Raw genomic sequence first — 24,318 nt, forward strand, 5'->3', positions numbered from 1 at the left:
ACTTGAATCAATTTCATTAATTTGTGTTTTATTTAAAAGTATTCATTTCAACAAAATTTTAAATTTTGTTAATAAATTATATGTCAAGTTTTGCTTATAATTCTAAAATCTTCTTATTTGTAGTTTTGTTCCCTTCTTAACTCATAATGGTATTTACTTATGTCATCTCTCTTTTATTTTGATACTAAAGGTTTGACTGCTTCATTCATCTCTTCAAATAACAGACTTTTAGCAATCAGTTCCACTGGGTTTTGTTGTTATTTTAACAACAATAGAAATTTATTGATTCATGTGTACATGTGCGTTTGTGTGTGGTTTAAAGCTTCTTAAATTGAATGCTTAGTTCATTTACTGTTAATGTCTTTTTTTCCCCTAATAAATGGATTTGCGGCTATAAAATCTCCTCTGTGAACTGTTGGCTACATCCCATGTATTTTGATATACAACGTTCTCACATTGTCATTAATTTCTGAACAGACTAAAATTTATATTGTGATTTACTCTTTAACCCAAGAGTTACTTAGAAGGGCATGCATTTGGGGCTGTGATTTCCTCCATCAATTAAATCTCATTTGCTTTTTATCTTTCAAGTGATTCTTCATCATTTTAGACACACCAGTTGATCCCATTTTGTTTTCTAGTGCTGTCTTGGACTTATGTGTGTGTATGTATCTTTCCTATCATTTCTAGAAGTGAAGGGCAGAAGGGGAAAGCAGGCACATGGACTCAGTGTACCAGCAGCAAGATCTCATCTCCCTCTTTTTTTTTTTTTTTTTAAGGTGAGAGATTCTGGATCGTGTTTGTATCTAATGAGAATGATCCAGAAGAGAGAGAGACTGATACTGTCAGAAAAGAGATACCCTCAAATGGAAGTCCTTGATAAGGAGACAAATAATGCAATGATGAGCCCAAGTGGAGGCCTGTGATAAAGAAGGGATGCCTCCTTCATGGTAAGAGAGGAAAGAAGGAGACAGATGGTGGGTCTACATCCACGCTTGTTTTCTCTTTCTAGCCAGATATTCTCACCTTTAACAGTTGTTTTTCATAACATCTTCCTGGATTTTTCCTCTATTACTTGGTCCTTCCTAAAAAAAAAAAAAAAAGGTTACTCTAAAAACATAATGTTGACGAAGTTCAAACAGTTCGGAACAGCAGGACTATTAGCTTCCTTGTTCTGGACACTGTATTCATTTTAAGTCCAAAACTGCTTTGCACTTTGTAGACATTACCTATCCGAGGGCTTTGTGTGTGAACTGTTATGAACTAGGTCTCCTCTAATTTGTACTTGCATAGAGAATAGCACCAAAAAACACAGTCAGCAAGACTCAATTCAGTCATTCTCCGAGTCCTGTTAGTTCTGTTTCTGGAGTGTTTTCTCAGATCGAATGTGCCAGCCCCAGGTCCGACTTTCACCATCCACCCCTGGGACTGCTGCTGCAATCTCTCCACTGGCTGCTCTGCTCATTCTTCCTCCCTATTGCCCTCAGAATTGTCTGTCTAAAATACAGACCTAATCATGCCATGATTTCTATATAAGAAATGAATTTCTTGAGGATGAAGTCCAAACTTCTCATCATGACATTCAAGACCCTTTACTGCCAGGTCCTCACTACCTTTCTAGAACCCATAATGTCCATCAAATAAAATGGGCTGTGGAGTTTAAACTGACCACAGGCTAAACGAAATGATGTAGTTCTGTGAATAAAATAAGAACATCTTTACCTAAAAATTCTAATTCTATGATACTGCTTTTCATGATTTTCTTAGTCACTTCTTCCTTGTGTTTCATTTCCCCATTTTTAATAGAAGGGCTTACTATTTTGTACAGATTAACCAACAATTCATTAAGGTATTTAGCTAGTAAGTCATCTATCTTTCTAAGCTTGTCTTCTGCCCCCATCCTAATCATGAAACTCATCATCCCCCTAAATACGACATGCCATGTACTGTCATACTGTGCTACATTTTGCTCTTATTCTTTCCTTTGTCTGGGACCCATTTCCGCCCTATCCTCCTCCACCCCACCTCCTATTTCTCCTAAGTAATTAGCCCTGGAGAGTCCTTTGAGATCATATACAATGTCTAATAATATACCCCTGGATAGAGGGGTGAGGATATGGTTTTAAAAAGCAGATTCAATATAATAATTTACTTTAAAGAAGTGTTTTCCAAATATACTGTATATAAAGTAAAATTCCACAAAATTATGACTGCTGGAGATATTTAAATAGCAGTAATTCCAAAAGGGTCGGGACTTTTCTATGTTCCTTAAAGAGGCTGAGCTCCTTGCTAACTCAGAAATTACAGGTGTGCTTTTCTCTCTGCAACCAGACGTTCTCTCCCTGACCCAACCTCCTCTCTAATACCCATTCACCCGTCCAGGTGCCAGCTTAGATGTCGTTTCTTCAGGAAGGCAAGTGTAAGGCTTCGCTTCTACACTGTCTCATAGCCCCTTACACTGCTTAACAGACCTCACGACAATTGTAATTACGCGATCATATCTGCGTTGTGTTGATTTTGAGTCTGTCTTCTCCACTGGACTAAACTATGAGGCCGGAGGTTGCGCCTGTTTTGTTCGCTACCATCGTGCTTGGCACATGGGTGAACTTTAGTTGACAAACGGGACACAGCACCTAACAAGAGTTAAGAAATACTGCCCTACTAACCCAAAGCCCTCATTTAACAGATGAGGCTCCCGGGCCCAGAAGTGAAAAGAGATTCGCTCAAGGTTTCTGAGCCAATTTGAAGTAAAGACGCGCACGGGACTGCCTGCCCGCAAGTCTGCTTCTTTGCTCCCTCGTGGCCCAGGCCTTCGCCTAGTCCTCTTACCTTGGCCCTCAGGCCACCCAGCTCAAGCGCCCCTCAGGAGCGTTTCCTGACCCCACTCCTCCCACGGCCCCCGTTGGACCTCTTGATGGACGGTTAGCCACGCTCTCCCCGTCGTCAGCGCCAGTGTCCTCTCCTCCGTCCCCTCACCAATCTCAGTGGATGCAGTGGACCACTCTCCGCCTCTGGGACGCGCAGGAGTGTTCCCAGTGTACGGGTGACCGGGTGGCTCCAGCGCTCTCCTCCGTCGCCGGGCCCCGGCAGGCGGCTGAGGTCCGGAGGCGCGAGGCGCGACGCTCCGGCCTCCAGGCGGTGTGCGTGTGGCCCCGCCCGCTCCGGGCCTCCGGGGCGCCGATTGGCCGGCGGGAGGCGGGGTTGGAACGGAGGGGCGTTTGCCCGCGCGCCCGCCTCCTCTCCGCGGGGGCGCGCCCGTGGCACGCGGCCGGGAGGGGCCGGGGTGAGTGACGGCCGCACGGGCCAATGGGGCGGGCGCGCGCCGCCGCCACCGCCCGCGCGGCCCCTGACGCCGGCCGAGGCGCCGCGCGCTGCGGCTGCGGGCGGCGACGGCTGCACCATGGGCCGGGTGCTGCGGCCCGCCCGGCTGCGGCCACTGCTGCCGTCGCCGCTGCTGCTGCCGCTGCTGCTGCTGCTGCTGGCCGGGGGTGAGTGCGGCCGCGCGGGCGGGCGGCGGGGCCGGGCGGCGGCGCGGGGCGGGCCGCGGTGCTGGACAGCTCCCAGCGCCAACAAAGGGTCGGGGCGGGGCGCGGGAGCGCGGGCGGGCTGGGCGGCTGCGCGTCCCCACACGCGCGCTCACGGGGCGAGGGTGCGTGGGGCGGCCGCGTGTGCCCCGGTGTGAGCGGTCCCGTGCGCGTGAGCGCGACACACACGCACATGCACACGAGAGTGAGCCAGGAGCGTGGCCGCGGCGCCTGCACACGCCCCTGGGGCCCTGCACTGGGGGCGTCGGGAGGGCGGGGAGCGCGGGTGGGAGAGGGAGCGACCTGCCCTCCAACCCCCGTGACAGCACACAGGGCTGGGGACACAGCATTTAAAAGTCTCGTGGCGCCACTACCTGAGCATGGGGCGTCTGCGGCTGCCAGGGGGATACTGCCAGAGAGTGTCTACACACGGCTGCGGCGACAGTGGGGATGCGTGTATGTGTGTGGGGTGCTGCTGGACGGGGAGGGGCCGGTGTCGTCGTGAATGCGTGTACTAGACTGTGCTGGGCAACTTTGTTAGGAGCTGATAAAAAGAGGTTTGGGAGCACCGGGAAGGTCTCTGTGACAGTGACACTGCTGGATAGCTCCTGCGCAGCTGACACGCGGGGAGGTGCATGAGAGACCCCTGAGATGTGGTTTCCATTCAGCAGCTACACAAGGGCATGGGGATGTTTGCGGGTGATGACACTCTTGGGGGTGGTGGGCAGATGTGAAATGGATGTGCTTGTGAGAAAGAAAGAGACAGACCTGCTGAACAGCTTCCGAGTGGCAGACACGAGATTTAGGTGTGTGCGTGGGGGTAGGCATGAGGTATGTGACAGCCTATGAGACAGGCCACCACCACAGAATGGGGGTAGGGAGAAGACTGTTTGCAAGGGTGGGTCAAATAAGGACACAGCTGAACAGCTTCTCCAGGCAGCCGGCATAGCGGAGGGGAGAGGATGGACGTGAGTACACATGTTAAGGTGTGATTGGTAATTGGTGTTGGTGGAGAGAGGTACTGGGATGAGTGTGTATGTGTGTGTATACGTGTGGGCTTATCAGATAACCTTAAGTGACTCCACTTCCAGTGGACACCCAGGAGTATAACATGTGTGCATGTGTATGTAGGAGTGTACATGGGCCCCTGGCTACTAGGCGCTTCCCAGGCAGTTAACCCACAAAGACATGGGCACATTGTGTGCATGTTTGTGAGTGAAGGAGAAACTTGTGAAGGGTCTCTACTTGAGAGGAGGAGCAGTCTTTGCTTGATGGTGGCACTGAGATGGGCCACTGCTGTGGGGTCCTAGTGACAGAATCCCAGGGAAAATGGCTGGGAGGGAAAAGGGGCCACTCGCTTCCATGCGTGTCCCAGGAAGGCTCAGTTCAGTGAGGGTACATTTTCTCCACTGTCAATCCAGGGATGGATAAGGACCTAAGTGGTGTGCACAGAAAAAATGCTCCTCAGTGTTTGTCTCAGACACTCACACACACCTGCCTCTATTCTTGTGTGCCTTAAACCATCCTTGGGAGAAGGTGAGATTCCACAATTAAATTAAATATTGATTAGTCTGCTGTTTCTTTGTGGGACAGCCACACCAGAACTGGCCAGCAGAATCTGTCAGGACCCATGCCCGGCTGTAACTGCCTGTACCCCCGTGGCTAGCCGTGGATTAACATCAGCAGCTTCGCTCCCTCCGCTCTCTCTGCCTCCTCCTCCTCCCCTGTACGGGCTCCTCATGGTGCACATTATTACCCCTGAGCTTGGGTGACATGTGCACGTCTAGCGCTGTGTCTCTTTCTCACACATCTCTGTATGGAAACCCTGCAAGGACCCTTCAGCATTGTTTCTCAGACACATACAGACATGCACACAAGTGTAAGTGTGTGTGTGGTAGTGTGACAGTGCTAGACAATTTCTGTTGTAGCTGACACTCAAGGGTGTGGGGGCTGTGTGACAGATGCTGCTGGGCAGCTCCCGGATTGGTGTCTGGCAAGGGCTCAGGAGATCTGGACTTCAAAGCTGCTGATTAGGGGCAGGGTGGGGGTGTGGCTGATGGTGGAAATCAGAAAAGGATGTTTGGATCAGGAGCAGATTGCAGGGAAGATAAAACATGGGGATTACTAGGGCCTTGTTTTTTTCACAACCCCCACCCCCCGAGATAAAAGCCTCCTTCGTTTGTGTCTTTTTCTGAGTTTGTTTGTGTCACATTTTCAATTCTTTGAGGCTGTTCCCCGAATCCTTTCCATGTGCTTTTTTTTCCTCTCCCTCTCTCTGTTGGGAGTGATGAAGTAAAATGAGGTGTTAGAGAAAAAAAGAAAATCAGTCACAAAGAGTGTAATTCTGATATTTTAAATCAGGTGGGGTCTCAATTAAGGCAGATTATTAAGTGCAAAAGTAATTATACACAGAATGGCTAGGTCTCAGCTACTATTTTGGTGGGCAAGATTGAAAATAAGTAGTCTCTCGTAATTACCTAAATAATTACCCATTGCCAAGGCTTTTGAAAATATCAAGGTCTATATAAAGAAAAAATAATCATCAAAGGGAAAAATAACTTGAAGAAAATGGAACTGTTTACTGGAAAAGGAATGAAAAACCAGATTGCTTTGTTCACACGCAGCTTTTCAGCAAGGTTATCAAGATCTCTGTTAATTCCTATCAGACCATTGGGAAAGGCAGACAAGGAGGGAGAGAGAGACTGTGGCTCCTCCGCTTGACAGGTGGAGGAGAGAGGTGCAGAGAATGGAGGAACTTGCCTGAGTTGTGGAAATGGCAGGGAATAGACCCAACGCCCTCAGCAGACCACTGCACAAAGAGCTTCACTGACTCAAAAGCATTTTATCCCCAGAGGTGGGAAATCAGTAGGACTGCTGGTCAGACTTTGCTCCCGAGGACAGATGTGGTTTTATCAAGACCCAGGTTGTTCTGGAGAGCCGGACTGAGGTGGAGATGGCGGTGGCTTCTCTCCCACTATGCCACAGTTCAGCTCTGAGACACAGCTCGAAGGTTTGGAAGAAGCAATACATGTTTGATCCTCCAGTGGTTTTGTAGAGGGTAAAACCCCAAGAATTCTTAAAGAAAATCAGTTTGTACTTTTCTAAAAAGGCTGAAGTAGTGTCTTTCCCAGCATACCTGCTAGAGACTGGAGCATGTAGATAAAGCTCTTCACCGCATGGCCCTCTCACGATTGGCTGCTCAGGTGGCCTGAGAACCTGTAAAATTTTTGTTACTTAATTACTACAGACATTTCTCATCAATTGACTGTTTTTCTCCCGGAACTTCGTGAGCTCTTCCGGATTAGTTTCTCGTGTTTGGTTTGCGCAGCCCTGAGGGTGCCACTTCTGCAAAGTAGGGCTGTGATGTCGGCTGGTATCTTATATAAAACTTATATTACGTTTCCCAAACAACAGTTGTTTCCCAGAGGGCAGAGGTTGTCTCCTGTTCATCTTTGTGTCTCCCAAGGAGGGCCTGGCGCAATATGTGGCATAGACTAGGAGCTCGGGGGGACCATATTCTTCTGTGTAACTGCAAATCTCCTGCAGATTTTACCTCCAGGAGGACGCTCAGCCTACCTAAAACCAAAGTTTGATTCTGGTAGGCGTCATATCTGACTGGCAGTACGTATATATGATTCTGAGTAACTTTTAAAAAATTGGAAAGTAACTATTAAATGAGTACAGTTTATATATGAAATATTTCTAAACATAGGATCCAGGCAGAAATATAAATAAAGGAGGTTCTTGGTGAACATGTAGGGAGCCACTTTACTGACTGAGGTCTTTTGCGAGAGAAGGAGCGATTGCTGCACTCTGAGCCACCGTATTGTTTAGGTTTGCCGTGGGGACCCTGAGCAGGGTGCTAGAAGAAAGGGGGTGTCTCTTAAGTCTTCAACTCTGGCTTCTTTCCTTGCTTCTTAAATCCCATGAAGTATTAGGCTATCTTGGATATTCTCTGCCTTTACGAATCCTTTGGGGAAGGGGTACCCAGCCCAGCAAGTAATAGGTTTCCAATCTTTCTTTACGGAACATCTGCAAGACCTTTTTGTGAGGAGAAACCAGCTAATTACAACCAACGTAAATCTGCTTCCCTGGCGCCAGGTTCTCTCTATTAGAACATCCTTCTGTGTCTGATTTCAAGACCTGTTTATCCTCTTCTGCACACTTTTTACTTTGTGAAGCCCCTTTCACTCTACCCCCGAGTGCTTTCCTCACTACTAGACGTTCGTATTCGTGTCCGACTGGAGCATAGTGTGCAAAGACTCCGTCACCCCCTGGACAGTCACTCCATTTCTCATAGAACTCATTTCTGAGTCTGCAATGCCCCTGTTTTCTTCGGGGGCCAGTCGCTGTGCTGGCACACGCCAAACCAATGACCTGATACTTCATGAGGTGGTTGTAAGGATTAAAATTCATATAAAGCTTGCAAAGCGTTTAGCACATGGCACCAATAATGTTAGCTCTTATTTTTATTATAAACATCACTGAAGTTTTCATGAACTACTGTCAAGCCAGGTCACAGTGCACGGCATGGGTAGAGCAGGAAGTAACCCCTGAAGTTCCCTCTTTCCTGCCTCATCAAATGTTCGTCTTGGAAAAGAAAATTTGGAGGTCATTTCATCCACCTTCCTCATGTTTCAGATGAGGAGACTGAGACCCAGAGGCAACTTTCAGGAGGACATATAGCAAGTTGGTAATATTCGTGTAATTAAGTTAGTAAACTAAGTTGTGAAACCTGCAAATAGGGCTGTATTCCTATTCTTAGTGAATGGGAGTGGGAGGGAGGATAAAAAGATGCTGTTTAATTTGTTTCTGTTTATTTGTTTGAAATTAGGAGAGAAGGATCCAAGATTGTAAACAAACATGTTATTACCAACACTGGATGAGTTTGACCTGTGACCTCACGTGGTTTTTAAAGACTGTGTTTAGGATCCTGAATTGCTGAAATACAAATCATGTTCTTAATGCAGTTTTGGAAAATTTTCAGCCAAGGATAGAAGCCTGGGGAACAGTGTCTACACAAGGTCCTTAAAAGCAGGGAGCTCGTCTTTACTGCATTTGTGCCCCCAGCACCTAGCACAGTTGTGGTGAAGAATGAGTACTCAGTCGATGTTTCTGAGTGGGCAAATGCCCAGCGGATGCTGAGTTGGTCAATTCTCACTCTCTCCTGGCTGTCTCTCTGTCTCCCCTTTTCCCCTGCCACAGGCAGGGCAAAGCAGCTTGGCCTTTTTGAAATGAGAACGGCATCTCAGAATCCCCTCGCAGCCCCTTGGTGTTGGGAGCATCCCCTGAAGCTCCCACCCCCACCCCTGGGTTCTTTGTTGTTGGAGACACGTCTTAACTCTGTGCCATTCTGTTCCCTCCAGCTTCTCCTAACCTTCTGGCTTTTGTGTCTGTGCAGGAGTGTCCCTGGGCACGTGCACAGCTGGGTCTGATGAGCCTGGCCCAGAGGGCCTCACCTCCACCTCCCTACTGGACCTCCTGCTGCCCATTGGCCTGGAGCCGCTGGACTCGGAGGAGCCCAGTGAGGCCATGGGGCTGGGAGCTGGCCTGGGAGCCCCTGGCTCGGGCTTCCCCAGCGAAGAGAGCGAAGAGTCCCGCATTCTGCAGCCGCCACAGTACTTCTGGGAAGAGGAGGAGGAGCTAAATGACTCAAGTCTGGACCTGGGACCCACTGCAGGTAGCTCTTCTCACCTGAGAACCTGAGAGTATGTGCTGATTGCAGCTGGTGTTTCGAGTCACATCCTCCCTCCCTGCCACCCCCAGCTCTGACCCTGTGGCTGTCCATGCACAGCAGAGCCAAGTCTCCGGGACTCCCAGTGTCTGATTGGCTAAGGAGGCCCTTTTCTCTTTAATATTCACCCCTGTTTACTGAGTATTCTGTGCTCATATAATTCAGTATAATGCTGATAGCCTGTGAGATAAATAATATTATCCTCATTTTAAACATGAGAAAACTGAAGCTTAGAGAGGTTAAAGCATGCCTAAGGTCACACAGCTGTTCAGACATTCACTCATGATTCAAGCCTAGATCATTCCGAGGTCTAGGGTTTTATTTGGTTGGTTTTTTCCCCTCCTGTGCTGTATTGTCTCTGTTGAAGGTTCCTGGAGGTCAGCAGATCCTGTGTCCCTCCTTAGGTCTCTCTGACCGCCGATCAAGGCATTGTAATTGCCCTTCCCTCAGTCATGCACCAGAGCTGGTTTCTGGGTCTCAGAGCATGCCTGACGAACATGTGTGGCCCAAAGCAAGCCTGAGGCTGACACTCAGCCAGAATGTGCAGAGCAGGGGCTGGTCACAGATGCGACAGAGTGTGCTCACGGTGCTTCTCACTACAGCAGCTGTGCACATGTTCTCCGCCAGCAGGAGCCCATCTGTAAATGTTAAGCTGTCAGATTGTATGTGTGCATGCACGCGCACACGGGAGTGGGGTGTTACAGAATTTAACCCTAATTTTTCTTTTTAAAATATATAATATTTTGTATTTATGTTCTGTAATTATAAAAATAATACATGAAAATTGTAGAAAATATGAAAAATACAAAAACAATACAAAGAAAAAAATAAAATCCACCCATGATCTCACAACTAAAAGATAATTACTGCTAATAGCTTGGGATACATCCCTGAGGTGACTTTTGTATGCAAAATTAGAATCATAGGGGACATAATGTTTTCACTTAAAATATTTCATAAATGTATTTCTACATCATTAAATATTCTTTTATAACCTGATTTTTAATGACTATGTAGTATTTCATCATGTGGATCATCATATGTATGAAACCAGTTCCCTGTTATTGAATATTTAGGTTGTTTCCAGTTTTAATGCTGCTACAAATATCCTTATATATTTTTGCACTTTTTTGATTGTTTCCTTAGGATAAATTTCTAGAATGAAATTGCTAGGTCTGAAGATGTATCAATCAACATCCCACCCAGAAACAGAAGACACAATCAAATTAAGATAATCCAAGGAGGGTTTATTTATAGGGCATGAATTTACAAAGGTATGTGCAGGGGACAAGCGAACCACAGAGGAATCCAGGGCCAGCGGCAGCAGAGCACTCAGCGCCCCTACACCCAGAGGGACACAGGGTGGGATGGATGAAAGGAACCTGCAGAGATAGAGTGGTGGAGAGCAGGTGGCCCTGACGAGAGCAGTGACCCGACAAGGGGGAAACCAGGAGAGTAAATCCCGTGCCTCCACTCCTCTCGTCTCCTGCCAGGGTTCCCACCATTCTCCCTTCCCCTGCCTCTGTCCAGGAGTCCTGTTAGGAAGCAGGGATGTGGCCTATTGATGTAATTCACTGGGTGAGTCTCCCGAGAGGGCAGGGTAGAGAAAGGTGGAGAGTGGATATGGAGGGGGTGGAGCATGTCTGACACAAAGGATGTGAATCTTTCCACAGGCTTTTGTTAAATATTTCCAAATTAGCACTTAGAAGGGTTGTTCCAATTTGCACACCCACCAAAGGTGGGATGAATGCCAGTTTATGGACCCCTTCCCACCACTGGATTTTGTCGTTTAGAAAACTTTGTCAATCTGATAGGCAAAATTATAATGGTCTTTGATTACTAGTAAATTTTAAGGTATATACGTGCATATATATATATATATATATATATACACACACACACACATTGATGAATCTGTCTATATACTGAATATATATATATTCTGACCATTTATAGTTCTTTTTTATTTGAAGCAGAGTGTAATTAAGAGCAGCCTTTGGAGTCGGGCAGATTCCAGAGTCCCAGCATTGCTGTTTAACAGCTGTGGGGTTTTAGCGAGTAACAGCCTCGGTTTTCTCATGTAGGAAATAGTATCAGAGGGTTGTGAGGTTGAAACGCAATAATACATTTAAAGTGCCTAGCACAGTGTTGGTACATCATAAGGACTCTGTGAATATTAGCTGTTATTATTACTTTTCCATTTTTTTCTGTTGAGGCTTTAATTTTTTCTTAGCACTGTACAAATCTTCCTGTAAAAAGGATACCAACCTTTTCTCTGACATACAGAAAACCTTTTTCCGGTTTATCAATTACTTTTGTTTTTATTATAGTAATTTTTGACATACATAAATATATTTTTTATAAGCTTGGACAGTCTTTCCTTTGAAATGTTTCTGTGTTTTTCTTGCTTTATATTTAGAAAAGCCTTCCCTCCCTGAGATATATGCACCTTTATTTTTTCTATTCTTTTTCAGTTTAAATTTTTACATTTAACTCCTTTTTCTAGCTGTAATTTATTTTGGTGTGTGGCGTGAGATAGGGATCTAATTGACTTCCCCTGTACAGATAACCTGTTGCTGTAGCAGCATCCATTGATGAATCTATCCTCTCACCACTGAAAAGAAATCCGCTTTTACCTTGTGCCGGATAGTTATAGGTACTTGGGTCTTTCTCTGGGCTTTTCCTTTTGTTCAGACTCTAGAGACTCTAGTCTGACAAGCAGGCTACTCAGGGAGCCTCAGTCAGAAAGCAGCAGGTGTGGCCTGGGACCTCCTCAGGGTTACGGTGGGACGGCCCTCAGGCTTTGATAAACTCGGATTTGCTCCCTGCCTCACCCCATTCGTTTCATTTCCCCTTCTTTTTCTCTCATTTCATCTCTCTTCTCCCATTGGCTTCTCTAGGTCTCTTAATGATAGAAATAGCTGTCATTCATTGACTGCAATCTCCGTGATAGGCACTTTGCAGACGTTCTTCCTCCTCCTCACCTGGCCCCACAGCAGGCTCTGTTTCCTCACCTGTACTATACATACCTGATCCACTGAGGCAGGGACATGAGTGTCCTACAAGGGGAATGGCAAGAGGTACAGAGGAGGGGATGGAGGGAGAGCTGCTTCTGTCCAGGCTCCCTCCTTGCTCATCTTCTGACTGGTCTGCTTGCCCACAGCCCTTACTGTTCCTCAGGCCAGTCTCTTCTCCATTGCACCGCCAAGGCGATTTGTGAAAAAATAGTACCCGCAGAATGAAGGCTAAAGGCCTTAGTGTTGCAGAAAATGCTCTCAACAGTCTGGGCCTAGCCTCTCCTCTGGCCTCACCTCCTTCCCTTCTCCAACATGCGTCATGTAATTAGCCTGTTCTTATCCCTCCTTGGCACACGTGGAGCTGATGCACAGGGAAGTTAAGTGCTTTGCGCAAGGTCACGCCTTGTATGGGATGGAGCTGGGTGGAGAATCAGTGTCTTCTTAGTAATAGTGGCTTGGCCAGTTCCCAAAGCTGTGATGCCCATACTCCTGTCCTGTCTGCTTGGGGTGCTCTTTTCCATCCCACCTGCCTACTGGACTTGTATTCATCCTTCAACACCAGGCTCAAAAGACATAGCCTCTGAGAGGGCTTTTTCAGCTCTACCCAGTGAGCAGGACCACTACAGATGGTCATTCTGCTGGTGCCCCGTCCAGGGGTGCCTCACTGAGCACGTGAGCTGGGGCTGAAGTCCAGTCTATGTTACTTGTCAGGCCGTGGGCTGGATGGAAGGAGCACATTTTTGTAATTCATCTGCCCAGAGGGGACATCTCTGTGTGCTGACATTGGCCCTGAAGTTAAGCTAGTAATTCCTGCTTCTGTTTTCTCACAGCACCTTGATAATACGCTATTAGGACATGACAGAGACAGGTGTTCAGGGTGTTAGGCTGATTTGTATGGGGAGGCATCCCAGAGAGGACAGTGTGTGCCACTCCCCACTGCCCTCTTCTGCTCCTGACCCTAAAATCAGAGACTTCCATCTACGAGTTCTCTGGAAGGAAGGAGGTCATCGACTCTTGGGGTTTGCTCCTCAGATTGGAGGGGACCAAAGGAACCTTCAAAGGGCCCGCCTGGGTAAGGAGTCCATCCATAGTTCAGGGTGACATGCTAAGTGCCATCCTAACATGGCCACTGGGGACATGGATAGCTCCTTGCAGCAGTAGCAATGACTGCTGAGAGCCATGCTGCAGATGGGCCCAGTCTCAGATCAGGTACCCTTTCAGTAATTATGGTGTCTACCCATGTATTGGACACGAGAATGCCAGGCACTGGGTTGGGTGTTTTAGTATATTATCTCATTTAATCTTCACAAAAACATTTAGGTATGTATTGTTATTCCCATTTGACCAGTGGACAAACTGAGGTTTGGGGAGGTTGGATAACAGCCCAGCTAATAAGTGTAGGAACCAGGATTCAAACCCAAGTTGTCATACTCCAAAGCCATGGCTCTCTTATGTGGCCTTTCAGCTAAATAACTTGACTAGAGACTAACAATAATGTCTAATGTTTTGTAGAGTACTTATCACCATTATTTCATAGAATTTCTCTTTGGTTAGCTCATTTGAACTTCACAACCACTCTGTGAGGTCATCAAGGCAGCAGTTACTGTCTTTGCTTCACAAATGATGAAACTGAGGCCAAGAGAGGTTAAGAGCTTTGACCAAGGTCACACAGCTTGTGTGTGGCAGAGCTGAGTCTAGAATTGGTGTCTCCTGAGCAGTGATGCCTCTGCACCTGGGTTCTTGCCATGGGAGCACGTGGATGCTATGTGTTAGAGAGGAAACCAGTACGTTTTATTGTCGCTAGTACTTTGTTGTACATCTCACTTCTGGTTTGTTGGGCCTAGAAGAACCAGAGATGGTGCCTTCCTTCTCCTTCTGTGGCAGTGACCCTCAGGGGTCTGATGGTAAGAACAGCTGGCGGAGTTTCTGCTTGGCCGGTGAGGAGTGGTGTGACCTTGAGTGGATTCCTTTTATAACCGAGGCTTCAGTCTTCACCTGTAAGTGAGACCATGGGAATGATAGAAGTCTTTTCCAGCTTTAAAATAATATGATTCTCTGACATTTCAGGTGAAAAGAGTGTTCTCAACAAAGTAGGGAAAAAGAAATGGAATGTAAATTGCCACTCCACCAGCTAGCATCAAGCCAACTTAAAGCCTGGTCAGTTAATTTATGCAAAATTGTTAATGATTAAGAATACTTTCCTGGGTTACCTGTTCATCCCAAGACCGTCCCTGTGGTCACTCTCCACCCCTTTCATTTTTCAGTCTCCTTAATAAAATTCTCCACATGCATTTTTAATTTTCCTATTGAACAAGCTAATTAGTGTTCTACAAGAAAAGAGATAACTTTTTGGGTTTGGCAAGTTCTAAAAACCCAGCTCAAACAGTCTCACAGGCCTGTGTGAAAATAGGGCGTTTATTGGCTCAGTACCTGCAGGCACAGGGATAGGTTTCCAGCTCCAGGCCAGTGTGGTCCAGGTGTTGAAACGGCTTCAGAAGCTGCCTTGCTCCTCCGTGCTTTGCCTTCCCTCGTTGGCTTCATTCCTGGGCAGGCTGCTCCTGTGGGGCTGAGAGCCGCCAGTCACTCCAGTTAGGGTTGGGGTTAGGGCTCGTCCTTCTTTCACTTTGCGACGCCAGCAGAGAGAGAACTCTGCTGCCCCAGCACTTCTGGAAAAGTCTCAGCATGGAGGCTCGTTAGTCTGGTCTGGGTCATGAGCCCATCTTGGAACCAATGCTAAGGGCATGGGGATGGAATTCTCTGACTGGGCCAGACTGGGTCTGAAGCCAGGGACCAGGGCCCCACACTCCTGGACCAAGAAGGGGGAGGAGTTCCCCCCAAAGGAGAATTGAGGTGCCATTAACAGAAAGAGGGGAATGAAGTGATGGTTGGGTATTTGCACTTGAGTAAGGAAGATTCCTCAAGTGCTTGTATTTTATAAATTATTTTCACATGATTTTTTTTACCTCAAAGCAACCCAATGAAATCTGTAAAAGCAGGCATGATTAGTATCACTGTTTTATAGCTAAGGAAACTGGCTTAGAGAGGTTTAAAAGTGGCACTAAATTACGTAGATAATAAGTGGCAGAGCTAAATCTCAAATCTGAGTTTCTGCTTCCAGATCTGCTCCTTTTATAGAGAAGAGATTTCTAATGAAATCATCCGTTAGACTACTTTTATTACTATTGCCTGTAATGAATTTTGTAGAAACCAGATCATCAAAGCAGCTGTCTGCTGGGACCTGGACACGGCTTCTCTACAGCAAATCGTTGCTGAGATCGTATCTGCTATAGAATGATTGGACCTTGTGGGTCACTGCTCGCACTTACGCACGTTTACTAAGAGGAGGGCCAGCTGACAGAAGCACTTTCACTTAGACACCAAGAAAAAAAGCCCTGTGTTTTTATTTTAAGCTGGTAATAAATATCATAGGAAAATTAGAAAATGCAAACAAGTTAAAAGAAGATAAAAACCACTCATGATCCCATCACCCAGAGTTTGCGAATGTTAACATTTTGGCGTATATCTTTCTGGACGTTTTTCCCATATGGGAAATACATAAAATATGCTTTTATAAAAAAGGTAATTATAGTGTACAGATCTTGCTGTTTCACTTACCAAACAGAGCTCTCCAGCCTCAGTTGTAAGGCTGAAGTAGTATCCTGAGTATAGATAGGCTACCATTTCTTTAGTTGGCCCCCTGCTGTGTGGAAGCTGGATTGTGTCCAGTCTGTTACATGAACTGTGCTGTGATGGGAATCCTTAAAACCAAATCTTTATGATCATCCTTAATTGTTTCCTTAGGGTGCATCTCTAGAAGTGAAATGTAGGTTCAAAATGTTTGTTTTTAAAGCTTTTCATTCATATTGCCCCCCACCCCCCAAATGTGGCCTGATTTCCACTCACATCAGCACAGATTGAGTTCCTGTTTCCTGCATTGATCCAACACCAGGTATTATCTTTAAATATATACATACATTGTCAAGTCGGTAGTCCAAGAAATTTATCATCTTGTTTAATTTACATTTCTTTGATGACTACTGAGATTGACTATTAAAAAGTCATTTTAAATTACACCGAAAGCGTCTTGCCTTGCACCTGTGTTTTATACAAATCTATTGTGAATTTTTTGAGTGTTTTTTTATTCACTCGCTTGAGTAACTGGCTTTACTGTTGCACTCAGGGGACAATTTTCTGTGATTTGACATTAACCTAAAGGGACATTTAAAGTGATCTTTCAAGGCCACTGGCCCTCATGCCTGTTTTAATTCCGTGTCTTAGACGAATCAGTTCATTAATATTTCAGCTGATGCCGAAGGTCATCCATAAGACTATGGCTACCCTGGAAGGCAGAAAAAGTCCAGTGTGACCTTGATAGATTGGGAGAAGAGACCTACAAAACTGTGATGAAATATAAGAGGGAAAAAATGCAACGTGATTTAGGTAACAAAGGCCAGCACCACAGTGAGATTAAAAGAAAAAAAGAGCCTGGAGAATCCATGTTGTCGAGACCTGGAACTTCAAGGGGACCTCCAGCTGCCTCTGAGCCGCCGTATCAATCACCTAGGGAGAAGGCAGCTTAAATGTTGTGATCAATTGAAATGATGTTGCAGGAGTCAAGACTCGGACTCTATATTTTGCTTCAGTTAGCCTCTAGTTAGTCTTGTTCAGTTTTCAGCAATTCATTCAGCAAATATTATTGTGTACCTACTCTTGATTTTGTAACCGCTCTTAAAAACTGTGGCGAATCCAGAGTTTTTGCAAGAGAAGAAGATTGACAGTGGGGTTGAGAACAAGGAATGATTATGGTCGTTTAGCCCCAGAAAAAGAAGGCTAAATTGGGACAACTAAGAGAATATGAGGGTTTTTTTCCCAGAGGGAGCTGCTTTCCGGGTGCTCCTCACTTAGTTGATAAAACAGAAATGGGCTTCAGTTGTAACCAAACCATCACAATTGGGTTTAAGGAAATTAGGGAGGAAAAAAAAAGCCAACAACACAGAAGTGCCTTTCTGAGGAGGCCAAGACATGCTCTTGAAAAGGATTGCCAGCCCACCATCCTAGACTCACCAGTCACTTGCCAGAGGGCTGAGGCCATCAGATAACCACCTAGGTCCCTTCTATCTTAGGACCCTCAGCTCCTTGGAGTCCTGTTACAATAAGACCTGCCCGCAGGTATACCTACTGGGAGCTGGGTCCTGTGGAAAGCTCAAAGGAGTGTAAGACGTAGTGTGACTTGAAGAGATCGCCTTGGGGAGAAAAGAATGCCTTCCTCGGGCCAGGTGTTTTGCATTCATCTTAGCCTCATGTCCCAGAAGAGTGGGTGTGCCCAGCCTAGAAGCCAGGGTCCTTTGCCAAGCCAAGGGGCATCCGGAATTCCTTCCCCTGCCTGTAGAACTCTGAGGCTTGGCCTTGGCTCTTACGTGTCCACCATTCTGGTGATTCAGGCCCAGCTTTAAAGGGACTGGTGCAGATGAACTGGGAGAGGAGAAGCGACTGCTGTCAGTGTGGTCCTCTCCACATTTGAAGCCAAGTCTGGGCACTGGCCTAACACATGAGCCTGAGTTTGACAACTTTACAGCTATGACAAGTCTAACTTCACAACTTAGAGCAAGCATCCTTCCCTCTCCAAGCTTTTGTTTCCTCATCTGTAAAAGGAGGGCAGTGGGCCCTTTGATCTCGCAGGGCCCCTATTGACCTGTAAAGTACTAAGTCTGAGACTGGGAAACTGGATTTTCCCCAGGGCCCTGGGGAAGGTGTAGTTTCCAACGACAGCCACCAGGGGGTACTGCAGCTTCACAGCGCTGTTGCCTGGTGTTTCGGGGAGGAGAGTTAATGAGTCTAAGGTGGTCCTCGGGTATCTCCTGGACAGTGAAGGACTGCGCTAGCTGTCTTCTGAGTCCCCTTGCAGCTTAGCCACTCCTTGACCCTCCATGCTTTGAGGCCAAGCTGGAGCCTCCCCCAGAGGGCCTGAGCTATGGGGAACCCTTCATACCTCTTTGGTGCCGTAGCTGTCACTACCCTCTTGGGGACAGGGACAGGCTTTGACTGGCTTTCGTGCTGTCTCGAACGAGATTCCTGGGCGTCTCTGCTTGTTCACACCAGTGTCCAGGTGTGGGGCGTGTGGGGAGTGCTCTGCAGGTCCGTCTTCGTCCCAGACAGGCTTTCGGGGGGACCTACTGTGCCGACTCCGGATGCCTGAAGTAGGGGACTAGGAAGGCAGGACCTTGGGCACTGAGCAGGCCGGCTCTCCCTGTGTGGAGTCGCAGCGCTCCATGGCAGCAGGGCTGGGAGCAGGCTGCCTTACCTGGAGAGGGGACCATGCCTCCTCGCCCTCTTGCCCCTAGCCTGTGCTGTCCTCTCCTCTCCCCTGCTTCAGTCTCTGATCTCCACCCCGCTCCTTTGCCTGCTCTAGCTCACTGCTTCTTTTCTCTTCCTCCGTTGCCAGTTTACTCCTTTTTCCTCTCCACAGTGTGCTGAGGCTTCGCCTCCCCTCTCAGTGTCTCGAGCCCCTCGAGGCCTGGTCTTCCTTCCCTGGAGCCTGCGCGGGAGAAGCCCTCTCCTCCCTGTCCACCAGGACTGTTCACCTGTCTCATGCAGCTGTGTCCCCTCCCGGAGCACTCTAGAGCTCTTAGCCCAGGACGGCCTGCCCTGTCCCTGCCTCCATTCTCTCCTCTCCTGGTGGCTCAGGCATGTTCATTAGCCAGTAATTAAAGTGATGCTCTCTAACTCCTTACTGAAAAAAAATTTTCAAATTTACAGAAAGAATAATTCCCATGTACCCTTCACTCAGATTCTCCTCTTGTTAACATTTTGCCACATTTGCTTTATTATTCTGTGTATGTGTTTGTAGACATTTAGACATGTCATTTTTTCTAAACTGACAGTAAGTTGCAGACATGATATTCCTTTACCCTTAAAAACTTAAGTGTGTATTTCTTAAGAACAAAGACATTCTTTTACAAAACAACAGTACAGTGATCAAAATCAGGAAATTGACATTGATACGATAGTATTATATAATTACAAATTTTATTCAGACTTGGCCAGTTTTCTCAGTACTGTCCTTTATAGCAAAAGAAAAAACATTACTTTTTCCAGTCCACTGTCCAGTCCAGAATCATTTACTGCATTTAGTTGTCATGTCTCTTTTATTCTGGGACATTCTCCAGTTTTTCTTTGTCTTTCATGACCTTGACACTTTTGAAGGCAACAGGCCAGTTATTTTGTAGAATACCCCTCAATTTTGGTTGCCTAATGTTTCCCCACGATTAGATTCAGGTTCTCCGTCTTTGGCAGGAATATCATAGAAGTGCTATTGTATCTTTCTTGGTCGATCATAGCATGGTTCTACTCTTGGATAAAGCTTGGTTTCTTTACTCACTAGTCTACATTCATATTTGGGTCCAAGCCTACTACCCACTGCCTGGGACCCCCGTTTTCATCCCATCGAGTCTGTCCCACAGCTGCTCATGGCTGGCTTCCTGTTACACCTCTGCTTCACAGACTGTGCTCCCATTAGGCTTCCCGTTAAATTCTTGTTTCTGGTGTCAGAGACGTTTCATATTCACATCGTTATTTAGACTTGTCACTAGACGATCAATCCTCTCCTGCCCTGCCCTCTCTCCTGGATTCTCTCTGACTTATCACTCAAGCGCTGATCCTGCCCCTCATCCTGGGGAGTGGACTTCCAGAATAGCGCTACTTTTCCTATTATGATTTTACAATATAAAAATTCCTTTAATGACAATAATGGGGCAGGAGGTGGTGGAGGAATATGCTCTGTACCATGGGCTGTACCCACGTTTAATCTCATTGTGTCCTGACCACAGCCCTATGTGCTAGGTACTATTATTATTTTACATATAAGGAAAAGGAGACAGGTAGAGGTTAAGTAACATGTCCAAGGCAGGAATATCATAGTATGTCAGTTGATATACTGAGATCATGCAGGAAAAGGAAAAGGAATAATTTTTGGTGCTGAGAGGTGGTAAAGAAGTAGGAAAAGTCCTGCTGCTTCCGAGTGCCAGTGAGCATCGCTCAGTGGCCTGTCACGTCACTGGAGAGGAGAGGCTGGACGGGGGAGGCTTGGTGCAAAATGGAGATTCGGTAGCACAGCGACAATAGATCACGTCTTTGGAATCAGTGACCTCGTGGAGAAAGACATGCAGAAATGCTGAGTCAAGGGCTGGCTGTTTGGAAGTGATCACACGGAAGGAGGTGGAGGAGGCGCTAATGGAAATAGTGCAGGGGAAGTCTGCACTGTGATTGGAGGCTTTTTTCTCTCCCTAGAAGGACAGAAGGAGGCAGAAGATGGGAGTCAAGCATTCAACACCACGCATTGCTCTCCTTTCTGCTCTGGACCAGGCACTGTGTTAGGTGCTGGGAATACAGACACGAAGAAAATCACCTTGCTTGTCAAAAGGGGCTTATAATCTAGTGAATTACATTTAATTCTTATTTAGGACAGTAGAGGAGTTGTTGTTTTGAATGCCAGTGGTGTATAAGACACATTTATCGAAACTAAGGCTTAGAATATTAGTGCTAGAAAGAATCTTAGAAATCACATATACCAGCATCCTCATTTGTCATACGAAAAACTGAAGCCCCAAGAAGCCAGGGGACTGACCGTTGCTTAGACAAGTAAGTTGGTGGCTAAGTCTTCTAGCTTCCAGATCATGTCACCAAGAGCATGACTGCTATTATTGGCCATCTTAGAGGAGGATGTAAACAGTGTAGGGAATTCTCTTGGGAGCCAGGCTTTCTCTGGAGGTATAGAGACTCAGACTTTTGGAAAGACAGCGTCAAACTGAGTAGACAAGTTGTTTTGGTCAGCTTGCCTTCTAGGGAACTCCCCTACCCAAGTGGGGTTCTGCCAGGGAGTGCGTCCCCATCCACCATCTTCCTGCCACATTCTCATCTGTTGGCTATTTCAAGTGCTTCTTGAGGGTTTCCAGTGCACTTTTCCTCTAGAGTTCACCATCTCTGTGAATGGTGTGGCTACTCCCACAGTCAGCCAGAGTGCTAACTTCTTCCTGTTAGCCAACTCACACATTTTATCAATTCTACCTCAGGGCCATCTCTTGAATCCCTTCTTCTCTTATCATTTCTAATGTTATCACCTTCATTTATCTCTCCTGAACCATTGCAACAAGCCCCCTAACTCTTTTCTCTGCTTTTATTCATCTTCTCCTTCATCTAATTCTTATTGCTGTCAGATTAATCTTCTAGTCATGAAATCGTATGATTGTAAGAGATTTTGTATGTTGTGTTTCCCAAGCACCCATCTGACATTCTGTTATGTAGTATTCCTGTCAGGTGGTCATCTAGCCCACTTCAATTATGTTTTAATGCATTGCATATTAATTTTAAACAGATCTATCTATTATAAAGTTCTTCTCTTGAAGTAAAATATTTTTATTCTTTTATATATTCTATTCTTCTATACTTGTTTTTTATTTTTTTTGTGAGGAAGATCGGCCCTGAGCTAACATCTGCCAATCTTCCTCTTTTTGCTGAGGAAGACTGGCCCTGAGCTAACATCCATGCCCATCTTCCTCTATTTTATATGGGATGCTGCCACAGCATGGCTTGCCAAGCGGTGCGTTGGTGCGCGCCCGGGATCCGAACTGGTGAACCCCGGGCCGCCGCAGCGGAGTGTGTGCACTTAACCGCTTGCGCCACCAGGCCAGCCCCCTTCTATTCTTGTTTTATGGGTATAATTTCTTCTTGAATCTGTCTGAAGATGTTAATGAGAAATTTTTCTAAGTTCTCTTTTGTTTACTAGAGTAACTCTTTTCTCGGAGGTCGCCCTCATGCTTTCTCTCCCTTATGCTTCTTCGTGAGGCTGGCTTTCCTCAAATGTCCTATGAATCTTGCTCATTATTTCATATTTATAAAGGTGTACTAGATTGCTCAGTTATTAGAGGCTGGCGTGGGTTTCCTCAGCAGTTCTGGGGTCACTGTCCTACCAGCAGGCCTCTCCCTGGAGAGTCGTGCTTGACTGCTGTGTGTGGGGATAGGTCAGCTTCCCTGCAGAGTGGGTGCAGGGGGAGGAGAAGAGCTTCAGTTACTAAGTCTCTGCTACTCAAAAAGTATAATGAACAAAAATGGGCTGGGCGGACTATTCTACTTATTTATTTAAATATTATAGTGGACTTTCAGTTATCACTAAGATTATTCAGCTGCTAAAAATCATGCTTTTTCTTACGGGGATCAGTTTTTCTTTGTGTGGTAGTTCTTCCGAGAGCCCTCTGGATCCTCGTCCTGATTTGAGCTGCTTGCTCTCTAGGCCTGCTGCACAGCTTCCATCCTGAGATTTGTTTTCATCACATTCCTCTCATGGTTCTTGACTTTTCATGTCTTCTTCTTTGGATTTCTTGGAGAACTTCTTTAAGTAATTCTCTCAGAAGCTGTGGATAGTAAAACTTTTAAGTTCTTGCATATATGAAAATGTCTTTATTTTGTAATCACACGTGAATGATAGTTTAGTTGAATATAGAATTCCAGCTTCAAAATAATCTTCCCTCAGAATTTTGAATGCATTTTTCAGTTTCCTTCCTGCAGTCTAGTGTTATTGATTAGAAGCTTGGTGATAATTTGATATCCTTTGTAGGTAACCTATTCTTTCTCTGAGAGTTTTTGGGATCTTCTCTTGCTCCTTAGAATTCTGAAATGTGATGAGAATGAGGCTAGGTGTGAGTCTTTTATCATTCACCTTTGATTATGTACCCTTTCAATATGAAGATTCATGTTGCCAGGCCTGGGACATTTTCTGCTTTGTGTGGCTATTTATTCTCTCCATTTTGTTGGTCCTGTCTTTTTGGAAATCATATTAGCTCGACATTAGACCTCCTGCACTGGTCCTGTATATCTGTTAACTTTTCTCTCCTGTCTTCTTGCTTTTGCTCTGGAGACTTTTCCTTGACTGTTTCTTCCAACCGTTCTATTGAGTTTTCACGTTTCAACAACTGAAGTTCAATTTCCAAGAACTTTTTCTTTTTTAAACATTACTTGATTTTCTTATAACCTGTTCTTATTTTAGGGATGCGATATCTTTGAGTCTTTCCGAGGATACTAAGTGGAATTTTAAAAATTATCTTCTTTTCCATGAATTTTCTATATTCTATGTTCTTGAACCCCGTAGTCGTTCTTTCTCCTTAACTCTCTGGTAAGAGAGCCTCCCTCCTCCACTGCTGTCTTTTCCTGTGCTTCTTTTGGCTGAGAGGTTATCTGTTCCTATGATCTCATCTGCTTTCCATATTCCCAGAAATTTGTCTAAACTTTTAAACTTTCATTTGGCAGTTAAAAAAGAAATCTGTCATTTGAGGGGCCGGCCTGGTGGTGTAGTGGTTGGGTTCGCATGCTCTGCTTCGGCAGCCCGGGGTTCATGGGTTCAGATCCTGGGCGCGGACCTGTGCATCACTTATCGGGCCATGCTGTGGCAGGTGTCCCACATATAAAGTAGAGGAGGATGGGCACAGATGTTAGCCCAGGGTCAATCTTCCTCAGCAAAGAGAGGAGGATTGGTAACAGATGTTAGCTCAGTGCTCATCTTCCTCACACACACACAAAAATCTGTCATTTGAATGAATTTCCAACAAAACAGGTCTATGGTTTTCATATGTCATTATCCTGAAGAGGCCTAGCATTCATTGAAAAGCCAGAAAACGTCCTGGTCTCCAGGAGTTCTCTAAGTTCTCTGCTTCAAAATGTAATTCCTCAGAATAGCAGGGAGAAGAAAAATCCCCTCTCCCACTGCCAGCAGGGACCCTGGAAGTTCTGGAAGGCTCTAGAAACCTCTGGGCTCAGCCCGTGGCCTCTGTCTAGCTCTCCTTGCATCTTTATCATTTCCTTGTCAAGGCCTAAATTATAGAAACAGAGCACAGTTTAGGAACAATGGTTGTAATATATGGGTCTCATCTGCTCCTGTTGTAAGAGGGTTCTCAGACCCCATCTGGACTTTCACCAAGAAGACCCTCCTAACAACCCATTAGACAAGGGACTAAAAGGATCTTCTTGGTGAAGTCTCCAGATAAGGAAACAGAAA

The 24,318-nt window shown here is 46.0% G+C and overlaps 1 protein-coding gene across 2 annotated transcripts in view; it reads left to right on the plus strand.

Annotated features, from left to right (window-relative positions):
- Positions 1-3,400: 3,400 nt before the first annotated feature.
- The window catches only part of PODXL2 (podocalyxin like 2), a 32,369-nt gene continuing 11,451 nt past the window's right edge, over positions 3,401-24,318 (plus strand). For both annotated transcript variants that reach the window (XM_058566858.1, XM_058566865.1), the window contains exons 1-2: positions 3,401-3,488; positions 8,926-9,204. In XM_058566858.1, the coding sequence (XP_058422841.1) occupies positions 3,401-3,488; positions 8,926-9,204 (367 nt within the window). The remainder of the gene's footprint in view (positions 3,489-8,925; positions 9,205-24,318) is intronic.

This window comes from Diceros bicornis, chromosome 2 (assembly GCF_020826845.1).
Source record: "Diceros bicornis minor isolate mBicDic1 chromosome 2, mDicBic1.mat.cur, whole genome shotgun sequence".
Taxonomy (NCBI): domain Eukaryota; kingdom Metazoa; phylum Chordata; class Mammalia; order Perissodactyla; family Rhinocerotidae; genus Diceros; species Diceros bicornis.